Here is a 13603-nt window from a genome sequence, read left to right as displayed (position 1 = left end):
AAAGTGCTTCTGTGGCTCTAAAGTTAGCAGGCATTCAGCTACAATCACATCGCAGAGCTGAAAACATTAACCTGGGTGGGAAAAGTTCAGTACACACCTTTAAATCAGGGGTCCTGGGTTTGAATCCCGGTTGAGTCAGGAAGGGCATCTGGTGGAAATCTGTGTGTGAGTTATAATGAAGTTCACTTTATACTTAAAAATGGTAATTGGTAGGTTTTATTGGACAGGAAAACGGCTGCGTTGATTTGGACCGGCCCTGAATCTAACGAGCATCAGACCTCCAGCTCACTGACTCACTGACTCACTGACTGACTGACTCACTGACTGCTTCTCTTGTCCGTCCCTCTGCAGCACCAGTCAGCCAAAGAGTCGTCGCTACACTGAGGACATAGAAGGTGGCCGGCTTTACCTCTGTTTGCAGAACCATCCCAAATGGCCACACTGTAAGGAAGCCTTGCTGAAGCAATGGCGGCAGCACTGGACTCAACAGACATGAACTTTACCCCCAAACGCCCTGAAGACCGTCTGCTGCGTGAAACCTTTAACCAACTGGTGCTAAATCTCTGAGTTGAATAAATGCAGCATTTTGTGTCTGGAACCACGATGTAAAACACGCTTTCATGTTTTTTCAAGAGCAGTTTTTAGAATGAAACAGGAATCACTTGGACAAAGATGAGAATTAAATGTGTAAAAGCAGGACTTTGGCTGTGGTTGAACCGGTCGTCAGACTCGGTCTTTGTTTCCTGGTTTTTTGTTTCCTGGTTCTTTCTGCAGTGCTCACACCGCTCTGTGCAGCCATGTTGGTCCTCCCTCAGCCAGACGCGCTGATTTAAATGTTAGGCGCACTTCCTCCTTTAAAAATGTCCAGCTGTTTAGAAAGGGGACGTAACGTCACTCTGTTTGGTTTTTAATGAAGTTTATCTGTCAGTTTGTGTATGAGGAAATAAAAACCAAGAAGACTTTGTAATAAACATGAGCAACTGACTTTTTTCTTTCTCTGTGTGAAATTGTTCAGTTCCTGACATCCAGACGTCAAAGTTCAAATAAAATCCTCATAAAGAAGAACGTCTGATCCGCTCTGCTTTGATTAATTGATAAATAGTTTGACTCACTGGAAGATAAACAGGAAGAAGCGAGGGCTGGACTGAGTTCTGCACTGCAAAGAGGAAACTAAAACAGGTCAAATGTTCTGCAAATGAGAGCATTTGTCCTTGATTTGAGCAGCAAGTTTAAATAATCTGCCAACAGAATAAGATTTTCACTTAAAATAAGAACTATTCATCCCTGTCGTCTTATTACAAGTGCAGTAAATCCATCTTATTTTAGGGGTTAAATTACTGATTCCATCTTATTTACCTGCTCAGATGAAGGACAGTCACACTTAGAACATTTTACCGGCATCAGTCTGATTCCTTCAGACGTTTGTTTTAAAGATTCAGCGCTGAGATGCCAGATCTACAGCAGAATGGGTCTGTGGGTAATCTGCAGGAACCGGACCTTCCTGCGCTGCAGCTCAGACGTTCTGGACGGCAGAACATCAGCGGTGGAACTCAGTGCAGCAGGTTCCTGGGAGGAAGAGGAGTAGAAGGAGGAAGTCTCCCTCTGACCTGAACCCAGAAACTGCTCTGCTCATGAATTGTCATAAAACTCAAATATATTTCCAGTCAGAACGCATAAAGTTCTGCTGTCAGCGGCTGAGTTAAAGTGACACGGAGCAGATTCGGATCATCCCACATCTGAAACAGTTCCTTCCTGATTTATGCTCAACATTCAGAGAAAGCTAAGAGCAGCAACCGCTCCCACTTAGTGGTGAAACTTCTCTCTCTCCTCTAAACCTCCGCTTTAATTTCTACTGGTTCGTTTCAGATGTGATTGGAAAATAAAAGAGCAAAAGACACAGAAAAATGTAACAACACTATAAACAGATCTATAAGATCTTCATGGATGTGGAAACATGCTAAAGTCATGCATGTATGATTCAGTGAGAACCTGCAGAGTCTAAACACTGAACAGAACCTGTAATCAGAGGCTGAAATCCTCAGGGAGGACGGCCTGGAACATGTTCCATCAGGAACATGTTCCTGATGGAACATGTTCCTGATGGAACATGTTCCTGATGGAACATGTTCCATCAGGAACATGTTCCATCAGGAACATGTTCCTGATGGAACATGTTCCTGATGGAACATGTTCCTGATGGTCACTGAGAACAGGAAGTAAGGTCAGGAAGGTCCAGATTAAACCACCTGCTGATGAGGAACGCGTCCCTCAGAGAACCTCCTCCTGTCTGAAGACCAGAAGAACAGAAACCTGCAGCTAATGTGATGATTTGCTGACGTTGAACCCAGTGTGAACCAGACACGGAGCTGATGCTTGATGGTTTATTAAGGAAATGACGGTTATCCAGGCAGGTAAGAACAATCCACAGAGATACAGAGCTGACATCCAGGGAGAAACAAAAACTGAGGCAAACTAAAAAAATCAGGCCTGATCAGGTCAGACAACAGATCTGATCTGATTTGGTAATTTATCAGGATAAAATGAGGCGGGAATGCTCTTACCATGGGCTTTACGAGTGAGAATGAGTGGAGATCAGAAGAGACGTTCTGGCTGTGAAGACTGATGAGAACTGAGTATAGAGGTGAGAACAGGTGAGAACAGGTGAGAACACTGAAGGCTAATTGCAGGTGGGGTGGAGACTAAACAGGTGTGCTGAGTAGAGATTAGATCAGCTCCAGTGCCAGAAACGTTACAGCTAAACCAGAAGGAACGTTTCTCTCTGGTCACTTTTGTTCCGTCCAGGTTCTCAGGTCGTTAAACTGAAGCTTATTTAACTTTTCAGGAACGCTCCATTAAAAACACGGTTCAGCTGCAGCAGAACAGAAAACGGGTTCCATGAAGCTCAGAGAGGAGCTGCAGAACAAAGAAAACCACAGGTTCTCCTCAAACACGGAACCGCCGACCAGAGAGGGAACAGAAACACAGAACCTCAGCAGAGGAGAACCCAGGAGAACCCAGGAGAACCCAAGAGAACCCAGGAGAACCCAGGGGGACCCAGGAGAACCGAGACCTTCATCCTGGTTCCTGGAGGAACATCTGCCAGAAAACACCAGAACTGCTGCTCTGTCATCCATCCATCCATCATCCATCATCCATCCATCCATCCTTCTATCTATCCATCCATCCACCATCCATCCATCCTTCATCCATCCATCATTCATCCATCCATCCATCCATCATCCATCCAACCATCATCCATCTTGTCTAATGGAGCTTCAGGTTCTGCAGATCTTTGCAGGAAGATTTCTCTCGGGTTTCTTGTACTGGAGTAACTGATGTGAGTCAGAAATAAAAGAATAGAACTGATTAATGCAGACTTAGTAAAGGTTTCTGCTCTGAAAGTCCATTTTATAAAAGCTGCAGCTGCAGGATGTTAAATCACAGCGCTGTTGGCCGCTGAGTTTGACATTTCAAATGTTTTAAAGCAATAAACAAACCGTGACATCCATCCCCAAAGAGTTCACCAGCTCTCCTCCTTCTTCCTCCTCTTCTTATCTGAAAGATGAATTTAAGAAAATCTGTGGCACGCAGATGAAGCTTTTTATTGAGATTATCTTGTGCTGCTCTGACTCAGATGGAAGGAATGTTTTCCTGTCAGATGGAAACGTCTGTTTTACGACCGCTGATGACGTGGAACCACGATGGACCTGCTGCTAAAGCTGGGAACGTTGCTCTTTTCCTCTTTAATCCAAACCAGCATCTTCAGCTGAAACCAGCTGGGTTATCTCACAACAACCTGCTAGATGCACAATAAGCAGCCAAATGAAACAGTAAAAAACACTTTACACAGTTTCTCCCTGAAGAATGGAAGCTTTTGGTCACATTGGCAGTTTTAAAAAGCTTTTTAAATGAACTTTTCTTCCTAGTTGCTCCCGTTGCTGCACGACACGTTGCTGTGATTGCTGTGTGTTTACAGGGCTGCAGAAATAAAGCTGAGCTAATGTTGCTGTGCTTCTGTTACGCTGCACCATGGGAACATGATCCACAGACAATTAATAAAATATACATGGAGATTCCTAATGTACATGTAATCAGAATGTCATTGAAACCTTTATAAATATAAATATTTGCCGTTAGTCAGGAATGTAGCAGCAAACCAAAAAAATATCATTTACTGTATATGCAGAGAGAAGTTCTGTACCTATAAAATGTTCCATAGCAGCAGGAAGTGGATGATGGAGCAGATGGTGAGTTCACCGTGACAACAGACTAGATGTCTAAGGCAGATAGAGTACATAGAAAGTACTCCTGGGTCAATGTGAGCTTCTGAGCTTTCTGTGTCTCTGCTCTGTCTTCTCTACCATAGAAAGTACTCCTGGGTCAATGTGAGCTTCTGTGCTTTCTGTGTCTCTGCTCTGTCTTCTCTAACATAGAAAGTACTCCTGGGTCAATGTGAGCTTCTGTGCTTTCTGTGTCTCTGCTCTGTCTTCTCTAACATAGAAAGTACTCCTGGGTCAATGTGAGCTTCTGAGCTTTCTGTGTCTCTGCTCTGTCTTCTCTAACATAGAAAGTACTCCTGGGTCAATGTGAGCTTCTGAGCTTTCTGTGTCTCTGCTCTGTCTTCTCTAACATAGAAAGTACTCCTGGGTCAATGTGAGCTTCTGAGCTTTCTGTGTCTCTGCTCTGTCTTCTCTAACATAGAAAGTACTCCTGGGTCAATGTGAGCTTCTGAGCTTTCTGTGTCTCTGCTCTGTCTTCTCTACCATAGAAAGTACTCCTGGGTCAATGTGAGCTTCTGTGCTTTCTGTGTCTCTGCTCTGTCTTCTCTAACATAGAAAGTACTCCTGGGTCAATGTGAGCTTCTGAGCTTTCTGTGTCTCTGCTCTGTCTTCTCTACCATAGAAAGTACTCCTGGGTCAATGTGAGCTTCTGTGCTTTCTGTGTCTCTGCTCTGTCTTCTCTACCATAGAAAGTACTCCTGGGTCAATGTGAGCTTCTGTGCTTTCTGTGTCTCTGCTCTGTCTTCTCTAAGCCCCAGTGGGTGGAGGCAGATGAGCGTTCACACTGAGCCTGGTTCTGGTTCTGCTGGAGGTTCTCCTCCCTGTTAAAGGGGAGTTTTCCTCTCCACTGTCGCTTCATGCATGCTCAGTATGAGGGATTGCTGCAAAGCCATCAACCATCAGGAGCTCAGCAGTCTGATGAGGCGAGGATTGAAGCTGTTGAGGAATCTGGTTGTTCTGCGTTTCCACTTTGTTCTCCAGGGACGTTGGTGGACATCATGGATGGAGGTGATGTTCTGTGAGGCTAGCTGTTAGCTTAGCGTTAGCCGTCAGTTCCCCATCACCGCGCCTCGGTTATGGAAGTTAAATTAACTTCCATACTCGGTCTCCTCTGGTGCAGCTGGTATTCTGGCCCTCATTGTTACGTGGGGCTGAGCTGCGTAGTTACTCAGTGAAGTCATCAGCAGACTGGCAGAGAAAGCCTCCTCCTCCTCCTGAGGGGCTGTTGCTGCTCTTCTCTAGATTTATAGATTCTCCTTCTCACATCTCTACGGCGCTTCCTACAGGTCTGATGAGAGTCCAGCTACATTTGTCCAGCGTCATGAAGCGAGGACAGGGAGAAGCCCAGAAGTCTTCGCTCTGTCAGAGCAGCTCAGACTGTCTGCTCAGCGCTTTCCTGGAAGCCACAGAAGGCCCACGCAGCCCTGAGAGTGGGAGGAAGAGGGATTTGTTGTGGTTTTTATGGTGACTGGGGAGGAGAATGTCTCTGCAGCTCAATGTGAAAGTCATTACCCCCCCCCCTGACTTTTAGGGCTGCTGTGGAGACGCAGAGCCAGCGGCGTGACTCAGCGAGGGAAGCATGTGAGACATCAGCCAGGCCACCGGGGGGGGGGGGCTCAGCTCCCACCGTGGATCAACTCCACCGCATTCAGAGGTCATCACAGAGAAGAACTCTGAGGCAGCGTCGGTTCTTACCTCTGATTTTAAACGCTTTAAACGCTCCTCAACGTCAGACCAAACAGAGACTGAACCTGACCTGCCAGCATGAACACAACCTGCAGCAACGGCTTCTAACCTTCAGCCCACGTCTCACCTGAAGGACGCCTGACGACACCAAGCTGCTGTTAGGAAATGACCCTCATGGGGACCTGTAGTTACAGATGAAACTAGCTTTTAAAGCAGAACTCTTTGTTTTCACATAAATGAGTCTGCATTGCTGGCAGCATGAATAGCACAGGTGTCTCATCTAAGCTCAGCTGAACTCTGGTTTATCCAGCAGCCATATGTGGAGCCCAGCCTCCTCCTAGCCTCCAACCTGCGTGCTGATGCCGTCTCTCTCCTGCAGCGTCAGAACCGCTAAGCAGCACAAACCTGTGGATCCGTCTGATTACCAAAGAACTAATTTAGCTTCTCCAGCTGAAGCCGCTGGGCTGCGTTTAAATGAAGCGACTTCAGAGAAAGGCAGCTAAAGGCGGCTGCATGCCACGCTCTTTAAAGTCAGGCTTGTACTGCTGGAAAATGTTTGTTCTGGCTCTTCTGCAGATATTGGATCATGCAGCTTCTGAAATGTCCAACACTAAATACAGCAAACAGTTTTCTTCTGGCGGGTTCTGCTCTGACTCAGCAGTTCTGGTCCAGTTTGTCCTGCAGAGATGAGAAACATAACGAACGTTCAAACAAACTGTAATTCTGTGCAGCTGTTGCTCTTAAACCTGCCAGCTCCTGCATGCAGTTGAAAGGAGCACAGGAACACGTTTACCTGCTCTGGCTCTACAGAACCACTTTACAGCACCGGTTCTGTCCGCTGAGCCGCTTAAACCAGCAGGCGCCATTAAAGCTCACATCTTTTACAGAATGCAAGAAGAAAGTTCCCCTTCCTCCACACTTATAATGCTGCAGCTCTGATTAGTTAAACGTTGAGCTTTAGTCAGAGCTCTGTGCTGTTGAGCAGAAGGTCCACTTTGTTTGGGTCAGAACCGCTCGTGTTTCACTCAGCTTCAGCGTTTTTATTGTTCTGTGGGAGGTCCACTTCTCACTGTTTCATCACATAAATACTCCTGATGATCCACCAGGACTGGGATGGAAGAATGCGGTCAGTAAAAGTTTTATGCCTTTAAAGCTTCACAGACTGCAGCCATCAAACTTTCTGAATAAATATAAGCAGACACCCCGTCTACTTTTAAGACTAATCTTAAAACTTTCCTTTGTGACAAAGCTTCTAGTCAGAGTGGCTCATGTTACCCTGAGCTACCTCTATAGTTGTGCTGCTATAGGTTTAGGCTGCTGGAGGACATCAGGGTCTATTTCTCTCTCTCTGCTGAGTTCTCCTACTGCTCTCCAATCTGCATTGTTTGTTGTTATTTCAGCTTTTAACTTTTTATTCTCTGTCATTTTTCTCTACATAGAAGGTACACCTGGTCTGGTGTTCTGTAGCTGTGACATCATCAGGGGAGGCAGATCATCCACTATTACCATCTAACATAGAAAGTACTCCTGGGTCAATGAGGTCATCAGAGCCGTTTTCTGGTTTATTTCAGCCAGTTGAGTCTTTATGGTCTGCATTAAAAATAAAACCTCCAAAACATTCACATCGTCACATGTTGACAATATTCCTGTGGAGCATTTTCATTTATAAAGATACTCCTCTAGGAACCTTCATCATTTGTACCTTTTATTTTAAACTGAGTAACATTTAACACTGATAACTTTACTTGTAATAAAATAAAGTTTTATTAAACTAACTGGACTTTTACTTGAGTGCATTATTTTGGGACTCTCTCCTCTGCATGTTGGGTACATTCAAGCCTAAATCTGCCAGGGGTGTGAATACTTTTGGGCTTCACAGAGATGCATTTTTATCATTTTTTATACTGAGGTGTGTGTGCGTATCACGTAACCCTGAATCTGAACCCTGAAGTATTTAACTCCAAATTAAAGTCAACTTTAACGCTGGATAAAATGAAAACAGGCGTTGTGTGTCTTCCTCTCCTCTCATTTCCTGCTCGCTCGCTCACATCATGGCGCCGGCGTCTCAGAATGAAGGCTGCCATTCAAGCGTAAACTGGATCTCTGCCCTCATCAGCGACCAGGAAACCCCGCGGATTAGTGAGGGAGCGACGGGCCGGGTACAACGGTTACCCTGCAGCTTTCCTGGCTACTTTCTGCTGCTTCTTCCCAGGATTTCAGGGGTTTAACCTGACGGATTTGTAAAAGCTGCAAAGATGTTTGGCTTTGAGGGAAAATGGAGACATTGCTCCAGGAGACGGGAGCCTGACGCAGCCTGTAGCTGCAGAACCGGCCTGGATCAGACAGACTTTGGTCTCAGCTTTTCACACATGAATCTTTAGCCCCGCTCCATTAAAGCCGCCAATGTCCCTGTTTCCATCAGCTAGGGGCCGTTGATGTAAGACAGCCCAGTGACCTACGGGACAATGTAAAGGAGGAAAACTGCAGTTCCACCTGAGCTTCAGCCCAGTCTGCCCTGTGTGGACGCTGCAAAATGTCCTCATAACGCCAACTATCTACACGTTAGCTATGCATGCTAACACACACACGTTAGCTATGCATGCTAACACACACGTTAGCTATGCATGCTAACACACACACGTTAGCTATGCATGCTAACACACAGTGATTATCATTCAGATGCCAAAACATCTTATTATTTATAACATATTATTCCAAAAGCTGAAAACATCCAGCCAGGATTTTCACGTTTGGTATCTGATGTGTGCAGATATCTTAGCAAACGCTTCAGAGCGACTTTTTAGTGACTGACAGACGGCAACACGCAGCAGCAGTGGGAGTCAAACACGGCGGTCCAAGCAGAACTAAATCCTGATGAACTGTCTTCTTTCTCGCCTTTAACACCTGCACTATTTGCTGAGGAACAACTGATGTGTAGCTGGATAAAACCGGGACATAAAGGAAAGTAAAATAATGTTTTTAGGGAAATTCAAACAGAGATAAATATATATATATGCAAATATATTTCTCTATGTTATTGATGAGGAACTCATCTTGAAGCCACACAGAAAACATCCTTATTAAATAAATCCACTCATAAAAGGTAAATCCCTGCATAATCTCGACTGTTTCGCCTTATTTAACTTATTCTGCAGAGATCTGGGGCAACAATGACAAAATGACACTGCAGACATGAACAATATTACAAAATAGAACAGTAAGGATAATTGATAAGTTTGGATCACTCTAACACAGTTTTCCTGAAATCAAAACTCTTATTATCCGTTAATCTGGTGAAACTACAGACGGTTCTAATTCTATATAAAGCCAAAAACAATCAATAAGCAGGAAACATTGAAGAATATTAAACTGTGGAGCAATCTGAATAAAGAAATGAACAAACATAAAACTGTCCAAATCATCATATAGACATGGTAATTATAATATTCAAAATTATTATTATTACTTTTGTTATCTGTTCATACAGTAGCTTGTTTAAGAAATGTTTAAAAACTCAAAGCTTTTAAATTCTGCATTTCCCAGAAGCCAAAAGTCTAAATGTTCTTTTCTGCTTTCCCAGTTTCGTCTCTTTGGCGTCTGTCCTGAAACGCCTCCGCAGAGACCCCCCCCCCCCCCCCATATCCTCTCCTCCTCTTCCTCATCCCCCTCTTTTTCCCATCCTTCCTCCGCCCAGTCTCCCACATCCTCCTGGCCTCATGTGTCCTGATCTCCAGCTGATGGGGAGCAGCGCCCCCTGCTGGCTCAGCACTTCTCTCATTTAAAGGTCAAACTTCTGTTCTCTGATCTCTGCTGCCTTCCTTCATCAATCTGCCTGATGATCAGGATGACTCAGATGAACTCGTCCTCCTTTAGTGTCCAGAGGGGGACGTCCCTCTGGCAGAGACAGCAGGGACAGCAGAGACAGGGACATCTGGGGGGGTGGTGCTCATCTCCAGCTCCTCCTGGGGAACCCAAGGTCTTCTCAGACAGGAGGGATGAAGAGGTCCGTTCCTGCTGAGCCGACAGCTTCCAGCCACAAACCTTCCTGGTCAGGAGCTTCTGTGACAGACGCACTAGTCCTGCTGCAGAACCGGGACTTTGAAGGAAAATGATGAAAAACTGGAAAGCTGAAGAAAGAGTTCATTTTTATTCCTCCCTCTCTGTAGAACCCAGTAGAACCTCCTCTGGCTGCAGGTCTTCTGTCTGCAGACTGACGTTCCTCTATAGAACATCTCCAGCTCAGCCAGACTGGATGGAGAACATCCAGGAACATCACAGATTCTCAGTTGGATTCAGGTCTGGGCTTTGACTAGGCCATCCTCACCCATGGATCTGGTCTGATCTAATCCATCCCATAATACCTCTGGCTGGTTCTCCTGCTGACAGGTGAAGCTCCCCCCAGTCTCAGGTCTCCTGCAGCCTCTACCAGGTTCTCCTCCAGGATTCAGCTCCATCCATCTCCCCGCAGCATGATGCTGCCTCCACCGTGCTGCGCTTTGGTTTCCCTCCACAGAAGGTTCAGTTTTGGTCTCCACGGATCAGAGCACCTTCTTCTGGGTCCTGGATGGCTCTGCTGCAGGGTGACCCAGTGGGACGTGTCCACCTGGAGGAGAAAGGAGGTTCTTGAAGGCTTCCTGATCAGATGCATGAGCTGCTTCGATGTGAAGGTCCTGCAGGAGAATCAGTCTCAGCCATGAACAAACCTGGTGTGCATGGAAACCTGAAGCATCAGGAGAACTTCACCAAACTCCTCTCTGCTCCACCAGAGATGGTCCGACCAGCCGTCCTCCTCCGTTCAACATTTCACTGTTTGAGGCCTTAAAGTTGTGACCAGATCTTATTTCTAGGGAGAGAAAAAGGTTCATGGTCAGAGCTGGAAGGAGGCCTCTGTCAGGCGTTTCTAAAACCTTCATCTCCTCCAAGTCTGAGTGAATGAACAAGTGTCGTTCAGGAGAAGCAGGACTGAAGCCTGAGCTGAGCTCTGACATCACGGCGCTGGAATGTGTTTAATGTGAAGCAGAGGCCTCTGCAGCAGCAGCAGCATCCTGAGAAAAACTCCTCTGTGACTTTTTCACTGCAGCTTCGCTTCATCAAGGCGAGACAAACAGATTCTTCTGTGGCTGAAGTCAGCGAGCCTCTAAATACGACCCAGCCGTCTGAGCCGCTTCAAACGACGCACGCCAGACTGCAAACATGTGGGACACAGAGATCTCTGCAATCTGACCCGGCTCGATCCAGCTGGTTTATTTTATTTGTTTTATTTAAATTTATTAAAGGGACTTTAGGCTGGCCCGGCCCGACCCGGCCCGGCCCGGCTCAGCTCAGCAGCTCAACAGGGTCACGACTATTTCAGGAACAGCAGCTGAAGCATGTGGTGAAGAAATCAACATCATCTGAGGAATCAAAGCAAAAACACTTTATACTGAATTAAAACAGTAAAAAACACTTTTTTATTTTTAATCTTTAATCTCTTTCAGACATGAAGTTTTCTCTAAACGTATGAAGAAGCAAAAAGTTTCTGAGGTGTTTCTACCGTCCAGTAGACTGAAAACCTTCAGTGGGTCAGAGAAGCAGCTGCAGTTGCTGCTGGATCCACAGCAGTGGATGTTTCAGAACCAGTTCAGAGATTCAGGGCGATCCTGGTCCAGTACAGTTCAGTTCTAACGGTTCAGTTCTAACAGTTCAGTTCTAGCAGTTCAGTTCTAACAGTTCAGTTCTAACGGTTCATTTCTAGCAGTTCAGTTCTAACGTTTCAGTTCTAGCAGTTCAGTTATAATGGTTCAGTTCTAACAGTTCAGTTCTAACGGTTCAGTTCTAGTGGTTCAGTTCTAACGGTTCAGTTCTAACGGTTCAGTTCTAGCAGTTCAGTTCTAACAGTTCAGTTCTAACAGTTCAGTTCTAACAGTTCAGTTCTAGCAGTTCAGTTCTAACAGTTCAGTTCTAATGGTTCAGTTCTAACAGTTCAGATCTAACGGTTCAGTTCTAACGGTTCAGTTATAACAGTTCAGTTCTAATGGTTCAGTTATAACGGTTCAGTTCTAGCGGTTAAGTTCTAATGATTCAGTTCTAACGGTTCAGTTCTAACAGTTCAGTTCCAGCGGTTCAGTTCTAACAGTGAATGAATGAACAAATGAAGGAATAAACAAATGAATGAATAAATGAACAAATGAATGAATGAATGAATGGTTTTAGTGCACAAAAACACAGAAATCAACGTTCCTCACTTTAAACGCTGCAGTGAAAATATTAAAAGACTGAATTAAACTAAAGAAATCATGCAGACAGTGACTGAATGCTGCTTAGAACAACATTGTGAGGGTCTGCTGCTACGGTAACCGGCTGTGGGTTGCTACGGTAACCGACTTAAAAAAAGTTTTCAACTTTTCCACAATTGTTTTACTTTACAGCCTTTTTCTAAAATAATAAAAATGTTTACCTTCATATTCAACAAAAGAAAATTCTGGAGGATCTGATCTGACTTTGGAAAGAACCTTGAGAGCTTGGGCCTCCTTGGAGGATGTTCTCCCATTCTTCTCTGCAGACCAGCTTGGATGGACGGCTTTGGTAGATGGAGGTTTTCTTTAGCTTTCAGGCTTCAGGCTGATTGGGTTCAGCTCCAGCGTCTGGTAACTCCCAGAATGCTCCTGGTCATGCTGGCTGTGTGGGGCGACTCTGGCGGGTTAAAAGGTGAACCGCTGTCTCTGTCTGAGGTCCAGATGTTTTGTTGAAGAATCTCTCGATGGTTCAGTCGATGCAGACCAGCTGCAGGATGCCGCAGCATGATGGAGTCACCACCGTGTCTGACAGAGGAGGAGCGGAGCCTGATACGACCTTTAACCCACAAAGTTCTCTTTGGGTTCCATCAGAACAAGCCTTCCTGTTTCTCTGCTGATCTCTGCAGAACCACACTGGGCCACCGTGTTCTTCTTGACCTTCAAGACCATGATTGGGTTCCTGGTCCCTCTCTGACCTCCACCTTCCTACCCTGAGTTCTCTGCTGGGTTGAGCAGCTTACAAACCTCCTGCATTTCCAAATAATGGAGACCAGAGAACCTTTCAGTTCATTCAATGCATCAAAAATGTTTTTCTATCTTAGCCAGATTTGTTCTTTAACCCGATCTGCTCCATGGGATCTACAGATCGTTCCTTTGACTTCTCTGCCTGGTTTCTGCTCTGAGTTCAGACACTTTGGTTCTTCCTCATGATCTGGTGCCGTTGGTGTTGGTAACTCATGTTCTCTGGTTCCATGGAGTGGAACCAGAGAACATGACACCACCGGTCGTCCTGACTTACAGCCAGATTAAACCTTCCAGCTGCTCAGAGTTACAGCCACGTTTACATCCGCCACTTACTGTGTTGATGAAATATACATTTCAGTATATAATAGACATTTCACAGCCTCTCCAGTGGTTCTGGTTCTGATTCTTGTTCAGTCCAGTCGATTCAGACCCGATCCCAGATGGACCTCCTGCTCAGAGACATTTTTTAGGATAGACCACCTTTCCTGACAGAAGGCTGTAAACAGATGACAGAAATAAACTTAGAATCTTCATTTTGGGTCATACCTGAGTTTTCTGGCAGGAACCAGTCACGGGTCGGGTCGTACCAGAACCTTTTCTACCTGCTCTAACTAACAG

General features: G+C 45.4%; 1 protein-coding gene across 5 annotated transcripts in view; it reads left to right on the top strand.

Moving 5' to 3' along the window:
* col6a3 (collagen, type VI, alpha 3) overlaps positions 1-984 on the top strand; it is a 97959-nt gene extending 96975 nt beyond the window's left edge. For all 5 annotated transcript variants that reach the window (XM_036132662.1, XM_036132663.1, XM_036132660.1 and 2 more), the window contains one exon: positions 352-984. In XM_036132662.1, the coding sequence (XP_035988555.1) occupies positions 352-392 (41 nt within the window). In that variant the 3' untranslated portion in view covers positions 393-984. The remainder of the gene's footprint in view (positions 1-351) is intronic.
* Positions 985-13603: the final 12619 nt, after the last annotated feature.

The sequence above is a fragment of the Fundulus heteroclitus genome, unplaced genomic scaffold (genome assembly GCF_011125445.2).
Source record: "Fundulus heteroclitus isolate FHET01 unplaced genomic scaffold, MU-UCD_Fhet_4.1 scaffold_53, whole genome shotgun sequence".
Taxonomy (NCBI): Eukaryota; Metazoa; Chordata; class Actinopteri; order Cyprinodontiformes; family Fundulidae; genus Fundulus; species Fundulus heteroclitus.
Note: the sequence above shows the minus strand (reverse complement) of the source record. Positions and strands in the feature narration are given on the sequence as shown.